General features: G+C 33.5%; 3 protein-coding genes across 4 annotated transcripts; 1 reads left to right on the top strand and 2 right to left on the bottom strand.

The window, feature by feature from the left end:
* Nucleotides 1-5,653: 5,653 nt before the first annotated feature.
* LOC102611697 (uncharacterized) lies at nucleotides 5,654-11,430 on the bottom strand. Of its 2 annotated transcripts, none has more exons than XM_052439904.1 (6): nucleotides 11,234-11,430; nucleotides 8,788-8,871; nucleotides 7,512-7,811; nucleotides 6,843-6,971; nucleotides 6,583-6,729; nucleotides 5,654-6,388 (listed from the first exon to the last, which is right to left on the bottom strand). In XM_052439904.1, the coding sequence occupies exons 1-6, from the start codon at nucleotides 11,303-11,305 to the stop codon at nucleotides 5,981-5,983; spliced, it is 1,140 nt and encodes a 379-aa protein (XP_052295864.1). In that variant the 5' UTR covers nucleotides 11,306-11,430; the 3' UTR covers nucleotides 5,654-5,980. The 2 variants fall into 2 exon arrangements, with proteins under 2 accessions (XP_052295864.1, XP_052295863.1); XM_052439903.1 differs by having other exon boundaries at nucleotides 6,840-6,971.
* A 2,055-nt stretch (nucleotides 11,431-13,485) lies between these two features.
* Nucleotides 13,486-16,908, bottom strand: LOC102611228 (metacaspase-1). Its single transcript, XM_052439905.1, has 5 exons — nucleotides 16,290-16,908; nucleotides 15,174-15,504; nucleotides 14,846-14,966; nucleotides 14,518-14,736; nucleotides 13,486-13,747 (listed from the first exon to the last, which is right to left on the bottom strand). The coding sequence occupies exons 1-5, from the start codon at nucleotides 16,669-16,671 to the stop codon at nucleotides 13,688-13,690; spliced, it is 1,113 nt and encodes a 370-aa protein (XP_052295865.1). The 5' UTR covers nucleotides 16,672-16,908; the 3' UTR covers nucleotides 13,486-13,687.
* Nucleotides 16,909-20,286: 3,378 nt separating this feature from the next.
* LOC102626719 (glycosyltransferase family 92 protein At1g27200) lies at nucleotides 20,287-22,144 on the top strand. Its single transcript, XM_006485100.2, has one exon. It carries the CDS (start codon nucleotides 20,287-20,289, stop codon nucleotides 22,054-22,056), a length of 1,770 nt encoding a protein of 589 aa, XP_006485163.1. The 3' UTR covers nucleotides 22,057-22,144.
* The last annotated feature ends 1,114 nt before the right edge of the window (nucleotides 22,145-23,258 follow it).

Genomic DNA, 23,258 nt, shown 5'->3' on the forward strand with positions numbered 1-23,258 from the left:
GGCTCTGATACCAAGTTAAAGAAAATAAAGTGTTTGGTTGAAAGGAAAATTCTAAAGCTCGAGAGAGAAAATATTATCAGACTGAATTCATTTTATTAATACTTAAACTGAAATGAGAAATTACAGGCTTTATATAATCGAGCCTAGAAGATTCTACAGCAACAAACGTATGGAAATTATCTTAACAGCTTATAACAAACTATTGGCGGGAATCATTAACAACTTCTAAGAGTTGTCCTGCACGTGTAACTAATTGCTGATATGGTGAATGACTCAGCAAGCTTTGCTGACTCAGCTGCTGACATGGTTATTAAGATTTATTCTTAACAATACCTGATAATATATGTTCTTTGTAGAACAACTTCAGATTTCATTATATTTGTAAGAAATTACTGCAAACATAAGAAAAATAAATAAATTAACAGGAATCTAGACCAAAAGAATAACGACGGCCAACCTAGTATTTCTGACGGCAAGATTCATTTGAAAAAATATAATTATTTGATTTTTCAGGAACTATTTTCAAGGAGTCGTGCTCTTTCTGACGGCATTCCCATCGAGAATAAAATTTTTCTTCAACAACTCATCGATAAAACACTTTTATCAATGTGACTTAATCTGGCGATGGTCAATAGCATGGATCTTTCGGAAATGAGTTTTTCTATGGGCATATGTGTGTTTTCGAGGGCAAATTCGTTGTAGTGTCAATAACCATACAGATTCACAGGGCATTCTTGAAACAAATCACGAGCGGCTGGATAAGAATATTGCTTTATTAGTAGTTATAAGGAGAAAGGCTTTGCATAGATATCGAACGGTACAATAGCAGTCAACTGAGGTTCCTGCATCAAACACAAGGGTGAATAAGTTCAGAGATAATAGCATCAAACATACAAACAAAAATAACAAGGATATATCCAAGTACTATTTTTTATGATGAATGAGCCAAAATTCTCAGCGTAATATGGATCAAAATGACGTATTACAATAGATCGATCCAGCAACAGAACTTGTGTCCACACAGACATTAACAAACGTAGATGTGGATGTACAAAAGCTGTATCCATGAAGCCCGTTCAGGTTCTTTATATTTGGCAGTGAACAGATTGGTATCTCTAATAAATACTTTCAGCGTCCTTATATCCCTAGACCCTAGATGCAGAATGAGTGGCAACAGATCATTTAGTTTTACGATTATCACATTTATTAACTCCAGAAGTCAATTTTGGGTTGTAAAGTGGCGGAGAGGGCTAATGGATCAAAATGAAAATAGAATCTTACCCCACAGTTTTTTTTTTATTTTCCTCCTCGTATCGTTCTGTCAATGTTGCACATCTAACAGTATTCTTTTGGTGCAATATCGCTCCTATCCATTACTATTTTCCATTTTTTTCTTACTATTTTCCATTTTTTTCTTACTTTGATTTCATCAAGCTCCTGTAAATTAAAGTCATCCGCAATGTATGGAGATGGCACGCACTAAAAATTTCAAGAGGAAAAGAGACAAGGGGAAGGAGAATGGAAGCCACTACTACTCATAACATATGTATGTGCCAGACCAACAATTTAGGAACCAATTAGCAGAGAGGAGACAAATCTGTGAAACAAACAACAAGACAAGCCACATCGTAACAGTTGACAAAGATGACCAATATAAATACCTGTCTGAACCGACCACTACGACTCCCTCCTGTCAAAAGCATAGTGAGCAGAGATGTTACAACACCATCTCCACCTCCAAGCTCACTACTCCCGTCTGTGTTACAGATGGTAGATGGTAGATCTCATTGAGGTTAGCATTCTTCCATATGTAGTTCCATGGCCAAGCTCCGAAGCTTGAATGAAAGAATAAGTTATCGCACCTATTGATGGGATGTTTGATAGAGCCCGTTCATAAAGCATCAGGTTGAATAATTCAATGTCCGTTAGCGACTAAAATATGTATTTTTTTATATTTCAGTTGAATGAAAGGTTGATATGAATCACAAAGACTTTACCGAAGTGTCAGCGGATGTTTGATTATCATCACAGCTACTAAATGAAATGGCCTCCCCACCACTTGCTCCTTTCCACGTTCCTGATCGAGGGCGATGATCCTCCCATATATATCTTCCTCGCCTACATACTCAAAGAAAGAATGTGTAAACCAAGGGAGAATGCATGGACAGATGGAATAACGTGATTTCTTTAGTTTTATTTGTTTTTGCTTTGTTAATGTTTCTGGTCTTTCAATACTTGTATCAATTTTGAGTAATAAAAAGGAACTAACCTGTCCATCCTACAGAGGAATGGCAAGTCTAACATGGTGCCACTATGACAAGCGTCTATAATGCATGAGGCTTGGCCCCACCAGGAAGAGGCCTGACTAGAATTGCGTTGATCTCATCATCGACAATCATTCCTTGGGTTTCAAAATCGATTGGACAAAGAGTTTCATCATATCCATCAACCTCATCACCAGCGTAATTCCTTTGTTATGAACCGTGTCCAGAAAAATGGAACACCAGTGAGTCTCCAGGTTGACAGCCTTGCATAAGCCAACACAACGCCATTCTCATGTTATATTTGGTAGGCCACTTTAAGGGATCGGGATCTTCTTCTGCAAATTGGTTTTCAGAAAATAAATAAATAAATAAAAATTGGGGTCAGATGAGGCCATTTTTCACAAATAAGCCTGGTACTATTACAGCAACTTTTTTTTTTTTTAAATTGCCGAAATCATGTAGTAGATGTATATGAACTCAATTAAAACCTGCAGTTACTAACAAAAGAACGGATGGATACGATCATTCCAACATTAAAGTCCTAAGAATTTATTGGTAAGAAGATTCCTCAAAGCAAGGGTTCTTATGAGACCAAAATATGAGCACCCGCAAAGTATGAGGCCCCAAAAATTTAGCATTCAACAATGAAATAGCCCTCAAGCTGAAGGTTCCAGATACCCCAAGCAGCTCAGTGAACAGCAGCAACCAGTGGAAAGTCATTTGGACTCTCAACATCCCAGAAAAAATCAAGATCTTTCTATGGAGAGCTACTCAAAATTTGCTTCCAACAGCTGTGAACTTATGGAGGAAAAAGGTGCTGCATGAGCCTTTCTGTCAAATTTGTGGTAACCGGTCTGAGAACATTTTTCATGCTTTGGTGGAATGCAAGGCAGCCCGGAAAACCTGGGAACACACCAAATTGGCAGAAAGCTTTAAGGACATGGTTGGCCCAGATATGCTTACGGTCTTCCAAGACCTAGCAAAGAAAATGAGCAAAGCAGATTTCGAGCTGCTGGCTGTCACTTGCTGGACTATTTGGACAGCAAGAAATAAACTCTTATTTGAAGCAAAGAAGCCTGGTTATCAGATCTCAGTAGCAAAGGCAGAAGCATTGTTAGAAGCTTATCAGAGAGTAAAGCCTTCAGGACTGACTTGTGGAGCTGACAAAGAGAAGAAAACAACCAAAGTTTGGATTCCTCCACCGCAAAACTGGTTCAAGGTGAACGTTGATGCAGCCATAAGCAAGGAAAAAAATCTATCAGGATTGGGAGCAGTGATTAGAGATGCAACGGGGAATATCATAGCTGCTGCCGTCAAGACTTCAAGGTTTCATGGGAATGTATCGTATGCGGAAGCTGAAGCAGTCAGATGGGGTTTACAAGCAGCTGTGGATGCAGGGTTATCCTCTTTAATTATTGAAACTGATTCTCAAATGGTGGCTGATTTAATTAACAACAGAAAGGGCAGTAAGAATGAGATTTACTGGGTCATTTCAGAGATTCAAAACAAGCTTAAGGATCTCCGCAAGGTTAAATGTCATTATACACCAAGATCTTGTAATGCGATTGCCCACTCATTGGCTAGATTAGTTTTTGATCACTTAGAAACTGTTGTTTGATTGGGTTCTTTTCCAATCGAAATTATGAATGTATTCAACTCTTTCAAACTTTGAATGAAAGTTAGTATTACTTTTTAAAAAAACAATGAAATGCATTCTGTAGTATCCATAGTACAACAGCTAATCAAACGAAATATTAAAAAAAATCGCAGTAATTTCTTTTATTGGCAACTTAAAAAAAAAAAAAAAAAAGTATGTGTGCACATGTGAAAGAAAGAGATTCAAGCATAGGCAGCAACAATAAAGATGTACCACATTTCCTTCTTTAATGCCTAGCACATAATTCCCTATTTCTTTTCTTTATCTTCGTAATTGCTCCCAGGTCGCTCTTTTTGCTCACCTTTGCTATTCTTATTTTCAGAAGATTAACTGCATTATCATTTAAACAATGCCTAGAATAATAATGTTAAACTTATTATTGTAGGATTTTTAATAATATTTTATATTAAAATATAATGTAATAGACTAACAATATTTTCATATTTTATATTAAAATAAATAATGTAATCTATGCAATAGACTAACAATATGAAAATATTTTATATTTATTTTAATAATATTTTTTTATTGTAGATTTTAAATAAATATTTGCATTAAATACATTTTACAATAAAAAATTCTCACAGAATAATAATTATTATTTTACATAATATTCAAAATAATTTAAATTTTAATACATTTATTTTAATATTATGATTCTATTTATTATAAAATTTACTTTAATATAATAAAATCTATCTAATAGATTGTAAATAAAATATTTTTTAGATATTAAAATTATTTTAAAATATATATGTGATTATATTTATTTTTTGCGGAGCATGCATTACATTTAGTATATTATTTTCATGTTGTATAGAGTAGTTCTTTACACATATTATTACTTGAAAGGCCTCTTTTGTGGAAAAACCTAATAAAATACAACCATCATCTGGATAATGATCGTCATAAACAGAGGTATATATTATTCCTCAAATAATCTCTTCATCAGTAGGTGATTCCATCACTACATCATTTTCACTAGGATAATTGAAAAGTTGCTCAATATCTATTGCATTTCTATAGTGGAGACCACAAATAACTTCATGCAATTTATGTATACCTTCATATTTACTAACTTGTTCAATAGTCTTACCTTCATCTAACTCGATCTTACAAGATTGAAAAAGTTTATTGACTTTGATACTCTTTTATATTTAGGGCCTTACCTAGTTATAGTCAGCTGTAACTTACACCCTATATAAAAATTATGTGGATCTTATTTTTTACATGTTTTTAAAATGGGGTGTAAGTTACAACTGGCTGTAACTTAGCAATGTCTTATATGCAAATAATACCAATAAAACTCTTCTCAAAACAAAACAAAAATGTATTTCAAAATCAGTAAACACTCATTTATTGATGAATAAATAACTACCCTGAAGTAGTAATTTTTTATGTCCCAACAATATTATTTTATATAATTTTTTACTGTTTTAGCCAAAAAAATTTACATGATTCTTTTCTTTCTATATTTTATTTTCATGTAGAAATTGAGCGCCGAAGCTTTCTAAACTTTGAATCAATAAGATGAATTTCATCATTTCTTTCAAACTATATATGTTCCTGGATACTAGCAGAAATAGTCAACCAAAAGTCATTTGAGTTATTGGGGAATGTAAATTAATTGATATAATGATGCCAAAGCCTCTTCATTATATGTGGATGGATAAAAGGTCTACTTGACGTAGATGGAAAATTTTGTAAAGAAAACGTATTTTTCGTATGCTACTTTTCAATGAAGCGTGTAACTCGTTGCCATAATCAAAGCACAAATATCTCAAGCACCAAAAGTAACACGACCTTTTTATCTATGGACTATTACAGTACAATTATAAGGGAAAACTTGTGGTACCGTACCACAGTTGCATCCAGCCGTTGAATGTCCATAGACCCTAGCCATTCAAGTGCATCCAACAGCTAGATGCAACAGTGGCACGGTACCACAATTGCACCGTAGCCGAACCCCAATTATAATCCACCAGAATATTTAGTGTATCCACCAAGCACAATACGTCTTGAAGAATCTCATCCCCACGAAATGACCCGTTTCTAAGCTCTATAAAATTTTGGAGCATATTTGACCCAAGCTGAATATGATAGGCCACACACATACTTGAATAGGCTTACCCGCACCTTGTCTCAAAAAAGCATAGTTAATTGTTATGATAATGACTTGGCAGAAAGCAACAACCCCGCCAATAATATTGTCCTTGAAGGTATCAAAAAGCTTCTGATTGTGTCGTGGATAAAAGCAAGGCAATAATCTTCCTCTCCATTTCCATGCAACTTTTTCTTTTCTGGCTTTAAAAATTAGCTCAACAACGCATATAAGCAATGCTGCAACTGAAATTAGAATACCACAAAGTGCATATTGGGGTTTATGCACAGAAGCAAGTTGATCAAGAAAAGCAGATGGAAGTTCTAGGAGAAAGCTGGCGATCATTAAGATCCACTCCAAAGCATCCTGTACAGAACCAAAACCAAAACAAAAGAATAACATATATAAATAGATTATAATCTAATTACAATAATGCATTTGAATAAACAAAAAAAGATGTACCTAAATATGAAATTAAAATATAAATTCATTGACTGGTGACAAAGATATAAAATATTTTGTATAAATAAAAGTGTAATATTATTGTTTTTTTTTTTCACCTTTTGATTGCCGCAATTTCTTTTCTGTGCCTTGTGATCATCGTTGCTTATTTCATTTTCGATTTGATGTACCCCGCTACAGGACTTTTCAATCTTATTGGATCCAAGACTAGCTCGGACATCATTAATCTGCTTTTCCCTTACAACCTGAAATAAACACCATAACAATTAGCAAAGTGAGGTTATTTATTTATTTATTTATTATTATTATTAGTAGCTGAGTTCAAAATATAATATGGAAGAGATGGAGATACTACCACCTTTCCTTCCATCTGCCTCACGTCAATATTGCTGGCATCTTCTTCGATATCTATGCAGCTGAAGTTTTCATTTCCGGGAAATCTAGCAAGGGGTTGTATCTCGTTTTTATCCTGCCTTGCACTTTGGGGCTGAAATAAACCAACATAGATACCGAATTAAGATAGAACAATACTTTTGGGTGCACGAATTCAAATAGGTTGTTAGTCGAATCAAGAATCTCAAACACTAGAATAATTATTGAACATGCATGTGGAACAGGTCATAATCATATTAATTATAAATGAGTTGTTGAATATTCGAAACTCAAACAATTAATACGTGGTTTATTAAACGGATGATACAAATTTGATATAATTAATAATGGTGTCATTTTGAATTAATTTAAAACCCACTGACTTTGTATAGTGCTCAGTTCGGTTGACAGGTCATATTACAAAAAATTGCACATTTATTTAGAATATCTAACTTAAAGAGATAAAACTAAAAGAAAAAAAAAAGTTTTATTAGATAAGTCACTAACTACCCAAAAACTTATGAATTAAAATTACAACAGCATTTGTGCTTAGATCAAGCCTAATAAATTTATGATGACATCCATACAGTGCAGTTCACTATAAAAAAAAATCAATAAATTTTTTATAGAGAGGAGTAACTGTGTCCACGCTTACCTCGAAATGACCAATTTTAAGATCATCAATTAAACCCACATCCGGTACAATTTCACTCTCCTCAGATATTAAGCTGACATTTCCCCTTTCATCTTCATTAGTTGAAGTAGTAGTACTACTGGACTGTTTTAAAGAACCATCAATTTCTTGACCTTCATGAGAATAAGGCACTGTCCCACCAGCTGCTTCTATCTCAATATCTTGATAATCATCACCAACAACACCACTTTGAAATTGCACTCTAGCTTGTAATGAAGGCGGATAACCAAAATCAGCTTGTAATTCTTTGCTTCCAACCGTCTAGAATATTGCATCAACAAAATAATTCTCGACAAATGTTAGTTCTTGCGATCTAATACAATGTTAAATGATCAAGAAAACATATCCTCAATTGCGACCACAAAGACAACTAAAAGCAGAAACAATTCATAAAATAATAAATACAATAGTTAAAATTAAATGATTCCGTGGCCAAGGATGCTTAAAGCGTTACATATTGTTCTGACTACATGGTCATAACTATCAAACTTTTAAGAGCAAACCACTACAATTAAATTTGTCTCCCGATTGTTTGACTAAAATACCACTATAATTGTTGGGGCTGGGTCGAAAAGACTAGTTTATTGAGTAGAGGTATCTATACTACCTCAACAACAGGAGGTTACGATTCTTTCCCATTTTAATTTCCGAGAGTGAATGTAGTAAGTGCAGATGGTGGATCATGCATGGACATTCAATTTAATGCATCTTGGGGATTGGCAATAGCTAAGTATTGCGGTTCCCATAAAACAAAATTCTTGTTCAATTCTAAGTTCGTTTCATCTGATATAGTTAAGTTGTTCCACCACCACATTCTACCTACTAAAATCTAGTTTTAATATCGCTTGTTTGGGAGACGAGTCACATATCAATGTATCCAATTTAAAAGATTAACCTATTAGATGAATGAACATTTTTAGTTATAAATCTAAGTAAGTCCTCTTTACTATCCAATGTGAGCCGCACAACCGACTAATAATATTGAGTTCAAACACTTCAATTAAAGTTTTGTTACCGATCACTAACAATATCTTTAGAAATTAATACAAGTAAATTAACATTAATTTTGAAATTTTTACGAGATACATTGACGATAATTCTTAAAATTACTAACTTTTGTGAAAGCTATCACTCTTGTTAGGTGGTTTTGACATATTTAGTTACTTTATATCCCACTATATTTATGGGGAAGAAATGTAAATAGTTGGCATCGTATCAATTAACAGATATCACATACCTTCGAAATCGGCTTCTGGAGAATTCTCCGTTTCACTCCTAATCTCAAAGATGGCACTGGAAAATCATTGCTTTGGACTCCCTCCTGTGGATTAATTACATTAATTAACAATATAGTACAGTAAAAGATCAAGAGTATAATTTTTCAGGCCCCCAAGTAAATATTGTCAAAAGCCAATACTACCCTTAATATGTAAACCGCCACAGATTATTTAATTACAAATATATTTTTACAAGAAAATCAGTAAAATTTTCAACTAAATGAGATCCTTTTTTATGAAACTATTAGTTAATTTTATCTGTTTATCAAATATTTGAAATACAAAACATAAATATTACAAATACAATGTTGATGTAGAAATATAATAAATATAGACATATATATCTGAAAATAATATTCATTTTTAAGAATATGTCCAGCTAGTTGTTTGCCTTGACACAATAGTTGAACTGAAAAAATAAAAATTCAATAAAATTTACCAAACATTAAATCAATTCTCTTCATAAGTAATTACTTTATAACACAACCAATAATAATTATTTTAAAATATTAAAGTTACAATATTACAAACTTACCTAATTAGCAAGCGCATTTGATAGTCCTAAATACTTTAATAATAACACAACCAATATTAATTATTTTGAAATATTAAAGTTACAATATTACGAACTTACCTTATTAGTATGATAATACTAGATGCTTTAATAAAGCCAGTTTTGTGCTATATAAATAATCAATAGTGAAGAGAATTAGTTTATTGCTTGATAATTTTTTTTAAACTGCAGTTGTGGGTATTAAATAAAAGCAGTTATATATATATATATGATAAACCTTATTGTTAAATTACAATGAGAATGTAAATAATTTTTTTCAAACTATGAGGATGTAAACAATTTTTGCTCTATATATAATAATAATGATAACAATAATAATAATTTTATTTTAAAATATATATATAATAATAATAATTTTATTTTAAAAAAAAGAAATCAAAACTCCCAAAATTTGGTAAATGATCAAAAGAACAGTATGTGTAAATATTTATGAACAGAGTAGGGTTCATACTATTTAAGCAAACCTTGGTGTTCGGTAGTTTTTTCCTTTTATCTTATCTCAAAAACTTGATAATAAAAAAATTATCCAATTCTGCTTAAATTTACTGATTTTATTTTCAAATTAAATAATGATAATTTTGCGTGTGGAGCTGTATATGGATAAACTAAATTTTTCAAACAAAGTTTAAGAAGCTACACATTTTCAGAATTTATTATAGGAGGTGGTGATTTCATATAAAAAATAATAATAATTTGCCACGCATATATGATAATTTGATTATAGGGTTATTATCATTTTACTACTTCAAAAATTGTCAAATATCAAATGACTACAACAAGTATTGCCTTCTATCATTTTTCTACTATATCTTTATAGAAATATCATTTTACTACTTTTCCGTTACAACAAATATTATTTTATCATTTTTTCGTTACAATCGTTAGTTGACCCGTTAGTTGGCTAACAAAATATCAATTTTACCCTTTATGATTAAAAATAATAATAAGACAAATTTGTAACTCATATATCATAATTCTAGCAAAAAGAATTTGTTGGTATTATATATCCATTTTAATAAATATATTATAAATTCATTTTGTAAATAAGTTTCAAAAAAAATTTTAATCATAAAGGGTGAAATTGGTATTTTGTTAGTCAATTAACTGATCAACTAATGATTATAACATAAAAGTAATAAAATGATATTTTTATAAAGATATAATAGGAAAATGATAGAATACATTACTTATTGTAGTCATTTGATATTTGACAATTTTTGAAGCAGTGAAATAATAATAACCCTTAGATTATAACTTCACAAATCATTTTTAAATATTTCAAACAGCCTAGATATTTTACCTTCATTAAAAAAGTTTTAAAAATACTTTTTTGCTATCAAATTAAAAACATTTCAAAAATCTGGTTTAAATCTGAATCTGAGTTCAATAACGTCAACTAAAAGAACAAGGAAAGAGAAAAAAAGGTTCCCAAGTCCTTTGTATCGAGGAAAAAATATTTTATGGTTTACTATTAGCATTCGTGTCCAATAAAACGTCCCCAAACATCAACTGTTGTTGTTGACTTCAAGAGGAAAACAAAATCATTGTTTCCAAAGAATTTTGTAAAAATAATTTAATTATCAGACTTTTTTTTTCTTTAAAATACGTTTTGTCTTAGAGAATGGGGAAAAAAAAATTCTTCAAAGGTGATCTGATCCACCACGATATGCATACTAAAATGCTACAAAAGGAACAAAGATGAAAATAAAAACAATTTAATACGATAGCAATAACATTGATTAATTTGAATCTTCAAATAAGAAGCAATTTTACTTTCACAAAAACACTCACACAGGCCATGCAAAATTAAATAATTAATAGAGATGGCAAACCTGTTTAGTAGAAGAAAATGTAGGATCTTCCAACTTCTTCTTCTTCTTCTTCTCTCGCTTGTTCTTGTCCATAATTTCTTACAACAGAAATTATTTACAATTTATGATTTCCAGAGTTTTTAACCAATATGAGAAAGTTTCTCCAGAGAAAAACTCAGAAACATGGCAGCTTATAATAGAAGTCGATGAAGTTTTTGGTCAGTTGACTCATAAAGCAAAGTCTTTTTTTTTTTTTAATTAATTTGTTTATTTTTTTTTCTTCGTCAATGGATGCGGTCCAGTTGTCCGTCCCCACCCAGTCAAATTTTATTTTAATTTCAGCGCATTTAATATTTTAATACATTTTTTTTTCTTAATTTCATACATTGATATTTTTCCTTTCAACACAAAAAAATCAAGCATTTTTAATTGAGAGCTTCTAAATCGAATCAAAATTATTTTGGATTAATTTTAGATTATTTCTTCGTTAAATGATAATTTTCAAAATATGCTTAAACTATTTTATGTTAGATTAATTCTTTAATTAGTCTAATATTTGGGGCCACACATGAAACAAATCAAATGTGTGTGGTATTATTTAATTGGCCGCCAACAATTAAGTGATCTATTTAATGTTAATTAAACGGCTAATGGTATAATTGTTGTGGGATAAATACATAGATATTAGAGTTTTAATTATTACTTCTATGAGGGTAGAAGTGATAATTAAAACTCTAGTATCTATGTATTTATCCCACAACAATTATACCATTAAAACTCTAGAAGTAATAATTAATACAAAATAACTGCTAGACGATTTTAATTAAAACTCCTAGTTAGTTTTCTTATATACAGAAGTTATGGTCTCCATTCTATATCAATCTCCTTTCATTTTCAAAATTCTCTCAATGAGAATTCTTTAAAAATGATAGAGATTAGTTTGGAAGTCCATCACTAAAAATAAAAAATTCATATACAACAACAATAGATTCAGGTACGCTTCCGAAATTATATTGGTTAGTAATTTAGTCTGGATTCAAATAAGGTTTTAGAGTTTTTCAATTTTAAACCTCAACTTATTTTTAATTATCATAAAAAAGATAAAATAAGTTTCATCAATTTTTCTTTTTTGAATAACAATTAAGGGTTACTTGAAGTTTATAAGAATTTGGGATAACGTCAGGATACAGCTTTTGCCCATTGGTCCAACAAATTGTATATGGAAATAAGATATTTTGACTCATGCTCGCAAAATAAACTTGTTTGACTTTTTTTTTTTTTTTGGTTTGAAAATGCTAATATTTATGCATCAATGTTTTTCATGATTGGAACAGTTTTTTTCAGATTGAGCACGCCCAACATCTAGCTTCTGAAAATATGTGGTACATTTAAAAATTTTCATGGCACTTCCATTAACATACTAAGTCTGCTTAATCCACAGGCGAGCGTAGTCTTATTCGACATTTAATTTAATTAAAATATGACGATTATCCAATAGCAAAATCTAAAATTTCCTTTTAATCCCCACGAGCTAAAAAAAATTCTAATTAATTCCATATGAGGGCAATTGTAAGAAAATTTATCGACCAATGAATGGAATAGCCATCGGTTTGACTTCCTCTACAGAAAACTGCACATTCAGCTCACCCTCGTAAGAAGAGATTGTCTTGATGGGGATCGTTGGAGGTGTGGGCCCGTTCATAATTTCAGCAAAGAATTTTTTTTTCGGCCTATTTAAATTTCGATTGGGAGTGGAAGTCAAAACTATGCGTGTGTGGGGACGGAAGTGGGCTGATTTTGAGGTTGGTTGTTGGCGAGTGGATTAGAGGGATTATTGATTTGGGCTTGATTTTGGACTTGTGGACTTATATTGGATGATTGGACCTTCTGTCGTTTAATGGATTGAGATTGGTTTTGGGCTTGAGAATTTAAGTTGGATGTATCATGTATGGATATTAGTGGGATGGGCTTCCAAGTGGAGTTGGGCTTGTGGGCGCCCTGAGTTGGAACGGAGGGCAACTTGCAGGACTGGTGGTAACGTGGAGTGGAGAGAAGGTGAGCTGAGTCGCGGTAGCGGTGGTCGTTGAAAAGAAAGCTCAGAGGTGGTGTTGTGCGGGAGCAGAGATGAGAACAAGGTGGAAGTTTTTTACCATACTATCATCACCGTGATAAAATAAATCTACTTTAGTTCGTAATTCTTTCAATTCTCAAACTTGTTAGCGAGGGAAATTATAAGATAAGCAAATCTAAATCTGAAACATCTGTTCCGCAGATCAGTCCAATAATGGAGATATATATAATTTAATCAGCATCTCTTATTCTGAAAACAGAGGAAGGGAGAAAAGAGAACCAAAAGTACAAATATTGGACAAATATATGATTGAATCAAAGTTTTCACAATAACTGTACACATTGACAGAACATACTTCAAACAAATTACGAGCTCCTGGATAAGAATATTGCTTTTACTAGTAGTTATAGGGAGAAAGGCTTTGTATAGACATCGAACGGTTCATTGGCAGTCAACTGAGGTTCCTGCATCAAACAGGAGGATGAACAAGTTCAGAGATTATAGCATCAAGCATACAAACAAGAAATAACAAGGATATGTCTAGTCTTATTTTTTATGACAACTAAGCCAAAATTCTCAGAGTAATCTTGGAATAGAATGACGCAACATGATAGATCCAGCAACAGAACGTGTCCACATAGACATGAACAGCAGTAGATGTGGATGTACAAAAATTGTAACCACGAAGCTCATTCAGGGTTTTCATTTTTAGCAGCAAACAGATAATAAATACCTTCAGCGCCCTTGTATACCTAGAACCTAGCTGCAGAAAGAGTAGCACCAGCTTGATAGTTTTATGATTATCACATTTATATTAACTCCAAAAGTGAATTTTGGGTGTTCTAAACTTGGGAGAGGGCTTATTGATCAAAAGTAAAATAGGATCTTATCCCGCACTTCTTTAATTTTCCTCATGGCATCATTCTGTCAATGTGGCATCTAATAGTATGCTTGTGGTGCAATATGGCTCCTATCCATTACTCTGTTCATTATTACTTCTTTGATTCTGCTAAGCTCCTGTAAAAGTCATCCAGCATCTATGGAGATGGCACCCACTAACAGGTTCAAAAGGAAAAGAGAAGAGTGCAAGGGGAATGGAAGCCACCTACTAAAGACATGTATGTGCCAGACCATCAATTAAGAAACCAAGTAATAGACGGGAGACAAATCTGTCAAACAAACTAGAAGACAAGCCATATCCATAACAGTTGGCAAACATGACGAACATAAATACCTGTCTGAACCCGCCACTAAGACTCCCTCCTGTCAAAAGCATGGTGACCAGAGATGTTACAAGACCACCGGCACCTGAAAGCTCACTACCACTGTCTGTGTTACGGATGGTAGATCTCATTGAGTTCAGCATGCTCCCATATGTAGCTCCATGTCCACGCTCAATAGCTTGGATGAAAGAATAAGTCATCGCACCGGTTGATGTGATCTTTGACAGAGCCTGTTCATAAAGCATCAGGTTGAATAATTAAACATCAGTTCCCAACTGAAATATGTACTTTTTATATTCCAGTTGAATGAAAGGTTGCTATGAATCACTAAAACATTACCGAAGTGTCAGCAGATGTTTGATTATCATCACAGCCGCTAAATGAAATAGCCTCCCCACCACTTGTCCCTTTCCACATTCCTGATCGAGGGCGGTGATCCTCCCATATATATTTCCCCTGCCTGCATCCTCAAAGAAAACATGTCTAAGCCAAGGGAAATGCATGAAGAGATAGAATAAAATGCAGCTAAAATCCACAAAAGCTCACAATGTAGAAAGATTTTTAGTCATAGGTTTTTCTATTCTCTACTTTTAATTTGTTCGTGCTTCGTTCATTTATCAGGTCTTTCTAAACTCGTATCAATCTAAAGTAACAAAAAGGGACTAACCTGTCCATCCTACAGAGAAATGGTAAGTCTAACACGGTTCCACTATGACAAGCATCTATAATTGCATGAAGCCTGGCCCCACGAGGAAGAGGCCGGACTAGAGTTGCGTTGATCTCATCATCGACAATCATTCCTTGGGTTTCGAAATCCACTGGACAAAGAGTTTCATCATATCCATCAACCTCCTCACCATTGTAATTCCTCTGTTGTGAACCGTGACCAGAAAAATGGAAAAGCAGTGAGTCTCCAGGTTGACAACCTTGAATAAGCCAATACAACGCCATTCTCATGTTATATTTGGTAGGCCGCTTTAAGGGATCGGGATCTTCTTCTGCAAATTGGTTTTCAGAAAGAAATTGAGCTCAGATGAGGTCATCTTCATAAACAAACCTGATATTACAACTAATCTTTTATTTTTTGTAATTGCCAGAATCATCATAGCAGATGCATATGAAAACTCAATTAAAACCTGCTGTTACTAACAAAAAAACAGATAGATACAATCATTCCAGCATTACATCGTAAATAATTGAGTGGCATTAGGAAGATTCCTCAAGGCAAGGTGAGACGGCAAAGTTTCAGGCCCTAAAATTTAGCATTGAACAATGAATTGCACTCTGCGGTATCCACAGTAAAACAGCTAATCAAACGAAATATTACTAATAATTCCTGTTATTGACCACTAAAAGAAAAGTTTGTGTTAATGAACTCCACACGTGACATGAGATAGATTCAAGCATAGGCCGAAAAACAATAAAGATGTTCATATTTCCGTCTTTAATCAGCAGCGCGCATTATTGGTGTTCGTTTTTGTCAATCAGCATCTTTCTTAATTACTCCCATACCACTCTTTTTGCTCACCTTTTGCTATTCCCATTTTCAGACTGCGTTATTAATTTAAACAATGCCTCAAACACCAGTCATTTTAAAAGAGAATCTGATTCATTTGTGCCACCAAACAGCCCTCTTACTTTCAAATCATTAAATACACCATACCATAATGATAAACTATTATCGCTAATTCGCCACATAACAATTAATAAACAAAATCAAAATTACTAATCACAGTTAATCAGCAAATAAATAAATAAATAGAGAAAGAAAATGATATATTACCGGTGAGCATGACGATGGAGGATTCAGGGAACTTAAAGCGGTTGGTGAGCATGTACTTCATGCACCTGGCGTCGTTGATACAACCCTTGAGCTCATGATTGGTGTGCCTATAGGAAACGCCGACGATCAAGGCTCTCTTGCGGCCCTGCGCGTGGGGAGGTTGGCCGGGGGGCGCGTGGTTGTAAGGCGAGGGAGCGACAGCGGAAGGAGGCACCTGACCGGGCTGATAAGAGGAGGAGGGGGAGGAGGAGGGAGGAGGAGGGCCGGATCGAGGGTCGGCGATGTGGGTGATGGCTTGGCAGATGGCGCAGCGGATTGACTGGGCCCCAGGCGGGAGCTGTAACGTCGTGCGGCATTTGGAACAGTCCACGAGCATTAACATTGTGGCGTTGTTGGTCTTCGTCTTTTAAGACGGAGAAAAGTAATTAATAAACGGAGCTTATGGTTTTGCCTATTAAATACTTAAATTGAGATTTATGTAAATATCTATCAACCAGTGCTTTGCGTTAATGGGCGTCAACGTTATTGGGTAGTATTTGATTAGGTGGTTTTACAGGATCTGGAGGAAGGTGATTGGGAAATTGATGTGATGGATGACGATGATATTAAAAAGAAAAGGAAAATGCCGATTTTTGAGAGAGAGGTGCTTTTTGACTTTGATGTACAATGCTTGCTTGCATCGATCGTCTTTCCAATGAAAAATACGGTAGAGATTTATTACGCGTATCTTTTTTTCCTTTTCATTTTTTTTTTCCTTTATTATCTGGAAGGTAACCAAATTAAAAAAAAAATTAATTTAATAAAATTGATTCTCTCTACCCTTTTTTAAATAAAAATAAAAATAAAAATATTACCAACTAACTATACTTTAATGTTATTTTCAGAGTGTTTTAAGGAAGTTGTTTAGGCACTTCCTCACGTCAACGGAATGGCTTGAGTCTTTCATTTTTAAGTAGACGGTTGAAATTAGGGTTGGTAAAACGCGGCTCTAAGTTCGAGTATTGGTAAAATTCGGGTTTGGGTTCGGCTATTGCAATGTTTGGACTCGGTTCAAATATAATTTTTAGATGCTCGGGCCGGATTTTTATCGGGATATTTGGATTTTATATATTTTTAATATTATATGTGTATATTTTTTTATTTTTTAGTAATTTATAAGTTTTAAATATATTTCAATAAAAATTGACATGAAAATAAGTTTTAAATGTGTAATAATGAGTCAAATAAATATAAATATTTAAAATAATATATATTTTTTAATTTTTTTAATAAAATTTGGGTTCCAGGCCGGGCTCCAGGTTTATTAAGTGATGTCCAAGACCGACCTGACTTCATATCCGGGCCTAGTAATACCTAGGCCACAACGTCTGGGTGCAGTCTGCGTTCGGACCGGGCGCATATTTTTACCACCCCTAATTGAAATCTCCAAAATGTGAGAGTTTGTTTATTTATTATTATTTTATTTTATATGTTTCGTCTTAACTTCAACTTTAATGTATGAGGTAAGTCTTAATAGATTTTGGATTGGATATTTAATCTTGACAAGATTATTGGATTGTATTTATTCTTATTCATATTGTACTCTCTAAAAAAAATGTTATTATCTTATACAGCATATTAAAAGTATTTATCGTAATCAAAACTTTGAAATGAACTTTTAAAAAATAAAAGTACCAAAGTTTCGCTCACGTCCCTTTTTAGAGTGAAGGCAAAATTCCACATAATCATAATAATAATATACGAGCATTTGTTGAAGTTTAGCATAGAAGGGGTTAATGATATACATTGCAAGTTAGAGAAATGCTTGCAAAATAAAGTAAATAAATCCTTGATTATTTGATTTTGAAAGCGTTTTAATCTACTCTTAGATTACGATTCCATGCATAGTGTCTCTGTATGGTCATTTCTTGAATGATTCAGTAACTTCTATCTGCATGCAAGCCACGTGTGTCTGCGGGTCATGTGGAATATTTGTATTTGTTAATTGCATCGAAGTTTCTAACACATGCATTCAATTATTGAACAGAGAATATTTGACAGTTTCTATATGGAATGTTAACTTTATAGACGCAAAATGTAATTAATCCAATTAATGTTGACAAATCATGTAACCTGTATTGTTTAATGTATGCTTTAGTATGCTTAATTTCTTGCTTATCATATCAGAATATATCAGTACAGTAAGGTTCGAAATGACAAAAAATATTTTGTAAAATTCTTCCAATCGAAAACATTGTTTTGTTATTCATTCATATCATTGTTTCTTTTTCTCTTTTTTCTTTTTTAAATATTATATTAACAAATCTATTGGTAAGTATGAACATGACGAATCTGCCAGAACCTGCTAGCTGCTACAGAGATTTTGACATAATGCATGGTAGAAATTGGAACTCATGATAATGAGTTCGAATAATTTCAAAAGGAATGAAATTTGCGTGTAACCATAAGTATCACGAGTTCAAGATTTCAATTACTAGTCACATTTAAAAATGTCAACAAAACTGAAAAAATGTCAAAAAGAAATTTTCCTTCCTATTTTTATTTTTATTTCTTGTTTTGAGAGAGAAACAACAAGTATATATTAATTAATTAATTAATCCCGATCCTATTTCCATAATTCAATCGAGAAACTTATGGATTAAATTATGTCCAAATTGTTGAACACTCTTGTATTGATAAAATTATCAATACTCTATTGACATCTTGATTGTCCTAAATATACATGAATTAACACACTTTATTAATATGTGAATTTTATCAATAACACCCTGAAAAAATGAAATAAAATCTAGTTTAAGCAATAACCCAATTGCTATTATCAATTTGATATCAGTACTATATAAAAAGAAAAAAGAAAAAGAAATAGATACTATGTCATCTTGTTCGGTATTGCAAGATCCTAAAACAATGTACTCCTGTTAAATTACATTATTTGTGATTTAGTTAACCCAAAATTAATTCCTGATATCATCGTCATTTGTAAATTGCTAACATTAATTAAGCATATATACTACATACTCATATATTTCATCAAACCCTACTACAATGAAATTAATTAATCAAGCACATGCGGGAACTTTACCACCGCCCACCACTAAGAGTGTGTTTGGGATTGAGGTGCTGTAGCTTTTAAGCTACAACTGCTGTGAAAAAAAAACTGTAATTATGAAACAAAAGTTAATAATATATAGTAAATATAAATTTTAAATAATAATTTTGATAAAATTATTAAAGATATAATAAATTTTATATTATACAAGTGAAAAATCGTATCAACATAGCTTAAAAGCTACCGCAGCTAGTGTTTACCAAACACTTTAGTGCTGTAACTTTTAAGCTACAGCTGCCCAACCTCAATCCCAAACGCACCCTAAATCAAAGGTGGATTTCTTCCGTGCACAAACTTGAAAATTAACTTGTGCTCCACTTCGAAAAGTGAAAGCCTTCAAACAACAAAACAACTGCCGATAAAACACTCCTTCATTTTATCCAAAGCAATACAAATTGAAATTTTATAAATCACATTGCAGAAAATATATGTAAAATAATAATTAGACCCAAACATCGCCTGTCAAATGCAATACGTTTCCTATGGAAAATCTAATAAACATAACAATTAAGTTACTAATCAGATGCCGACACATCGTAAGATTAGATATCTAGTAGAATTAAATTTCCTTGACATGCAAGGAAATCCAAGACATGTGCGTCTCCTATTCGCTTAATCAGTTACAAGTTTCTTGGATATGCATGCCCTAATAACATGATTTACGAAGGAAATTTAATTCTAACCTTATATCTAATCTTAAACCCCATTTAGGAAACTCAAGTTGCTTGTAAGCGAAGTTACCTCACAAAAACATTTGTCCCTTTTCTATCTGGATTCGCTAATTAACGCTCTCCTAAACCCTTCAGATAAACCTTCAACACATATATATATTAGAAAATAAACACTCACACACACACACACACACACACCAAGACTGAACCAGAAACAATGGGCTATCAAAGAGCTCTCTCTGTTTCTTTCTCATTACGTGATGATGAATATCATACGACGTCGCGTCGTACAAGGACTCGCTTCTCCCGGCTCTTTTTCTCTCTTCTTCTCTTAGCCGCCTTTTCTTTTTACGTTTCCAGTGCCATCTCCGGCTCTAGTTTCTACTTCTTTCAGGTGAACCTCACCGTCCAATCAAATCACGTGACCAACCAAGGATTCGAGGAGCTGTATAATGTCACTAGCCTGAGCCGTCACGTGTCCTCCGTTGAAGAAGATTCCGTTCATAAATACGATTCCGTCTCCGTTCTCTTGCCGGACTGGGAGGTTCTAGTGATTCTCTCGCCCGAGAATCCGTTAATGCCGTCAGATCCTCTCGAAGGTTTTCACTGTCTCTTTTCGAACAATCAGACTTCTCCAGCAAGATTCTCGGGAGCGTTGCCGTTTACTGAGCGGACGGCGTTCAAATGTATTATGCCGAACGGTGTTCGCCGTCAAATGCCGTTTTGGCAACCCATTTTGACCAAGCATCCGGAGAAGGAAACTCTACCAAAAGAAGAACAACGTGAGCTTATGAACATGAAAAATCTGGCCTACGAATCGATTTCTACTGAAAGCGATGTCGTTTTGTTCGTTAAAGGAGTCAACAGCCGCTCTGGAATCAACAGCCCTCCTCAAGACTTCATGTGCATATTCGGTGATGACGTGGTTCACGGTACCGTTAAAACTCATGTTACGAGCTCCATGCAAGAGGTCTTCAGGTGTTCTCACCCTGACTTAACGGCCCTTTCTTCTTGTGGCGCGGACCAGGGCAGGCCGATCAAAATCAGTCTACAAATAACAAAAGAAAACCGGACCGTCCCTTCCGTGGCATACTACTCACCACGGCACGAGATAGCATTAACTCAAGAGCCAAAGAAGTCAGAAATTTGTGCATGTACAATGGTCTACAATGTGGGCAAGTTTTTGAAAGAATGGGTGATTTATCATTCCAAAATCGGCGTCGATAAATTCATTTTATACGACAACGGCAGCGACGACGGTCTTCAAACGGTCGTTAATGAGCTTAACCTAGATGGTTACGACGTTACCACGCTGCTTTGGCTTTGGCCCAAGACTCAAGAAGCTGGCTTCTCACACAGTGCAATACATGCAAAGGATTCATGCAAATGGATGTTGTACGTTGACGTTGACGAATTTGTCTACTCACCATCATGGGAGAAAGCTTCACAGCCATCGAAGCATATGTTAAAATCTTTGTTACCACAGCAACCTTCATCAATCGGTCAAGTTTCGTTTAGGTGCAATGATTTTGGACCGTCGGGCCAAAAATCACATCCAGTAAGAGGAGTGACGCAAGGGTATAATTGTCAAAGGCGGGTTAAAGAACCGCGGCACAAGTCTATTGTATTGTTAGAAGCCATTGATGATTCGTTGGGGAATGTGGTGCACCATTTTGGGTTGAAGAAGACGTTTAAGTGGAAACACATGAGCGTCCATGATGGTGTGGTGAATCACTACAAGTACCAAGCATGGTCCGAGTTTAAGGTTAAGTTCCGGAGACGGGTTTCGGCCTATGTTGCTGACTGGAAAGAAAAAACGAACCCAAATTCAAAGGACAGGACTCCGGGATTAGGGTTTCAGCCGATTGAGCCTGAAGGGTGGGAGCACAAGTTTTGTGACCACAGAGATGATCGATTGAAGTTGTTGACTCAAAGATGGTTTGGTGAGCAAACACCACATGGCTACAAAATGGCGTGGCAAAGATGATGATTTAATTTTTTTCTATTTGGATTAATAATGTATAGGTTTGCTAAAATGCTCCGTAATTGATACGGGTTAATTTTGGGTTCATACAATCCATGCAGTTTTTATTTTTTATTTTTTGTGTAAATTTGGTGGAATTGTTTCATTCCTTTGTATAATTTATAAAGAATTGATGTAGAAATGATATCAAATGAAAATAAGTACTTAGATAAAATTTGCTTCCTATATAGTTTGATTAGTTTTGCTTTCTAAAAGCTTTCAATTCGATTCCTATATAGTTTGATTAGTTTTGCTTTCTAAAAGCTTTCAATTCGAGATCAAATTTCAAGGCATCCATGCGAATTGGGAACAACATTTTATAAGTGTCCCTTTTTTTATTAAGGCTTTGTGCTTTTTCACGACGATCCATTGATTGATGGGGGTTTTGGGTTCATCATGAACCATTCATGGTGTAAATTAATTTGATGGGCAATGATCATTCTTATCTGTTGTATTGGTTTGTTTAAACAATTGAGAAAATAAATGAATTAGCATTTCTTTTATTTTCCTTCATGTATAGTTTGACTAGTTTGCTACAAGCTTTTATTATAACGAAGAGAATTATAGTGTACGCTTTAGTAACTATATTCAAATGTTTGATTTATAAGTAAAATTGAATTCGGCAATCCATTCAATCACAGTCAGAGAAGAATACTATCATTGATCATCAGTTCCAGTTATGTTAGCTATAGTAGATTTTATACAAACACTGTGCCTCATGTATCTATTTACCTTGAAGACTAATGCTGATGGCTCGAAGTTAATTGGAAAAAAAAACGATTAATTAAAATACATTTCTTGAACAACTTGCCATCACATCATGGATCTTATACTAGATTAAAGCGGTTGAAGCGTTAATTTTTATTTTTATTTTTGTTTTCAAGTATTTGGAAAGCTTGCAAGTTGCAACATTACATGTTAATCTCACTAATAAAAAGAATGAAATTAACTAATAAAGAACTATTGATTTAAAAAAAATTATAAATAATTGATAAAAAAAATTATTCGAATGTATACTAAGTATTTAGATTTTTCTAATATTTTGCTTCCTACACAGTTTAATTGGTTTTGCTTTCTAAAAGCTTTCAGTTCGAGATCAAATTTCTCAGCATGCATAATTGGAACCAACAATTGACAAGTGTTTTTTTTTTTAAAGAAAAATTTTT

The sequence above is a fragment of the Citrus sinensis genome, chromosome 4, assembly GCF_022201045.2.
Source record: "Citrus sinensis cultivar Valencia sweet orange chromosome 4, DVS_A1.0, whole genome shotgun sequence".
In the NCBI taxonomy this organism is placed as follows: domain Eukaryota; kingdom Viridiplantae; phylum Streptophyta; class Magnoliopsida; order Sapindales; family Rutaceae; genus Citrus; species Citrus sinensis.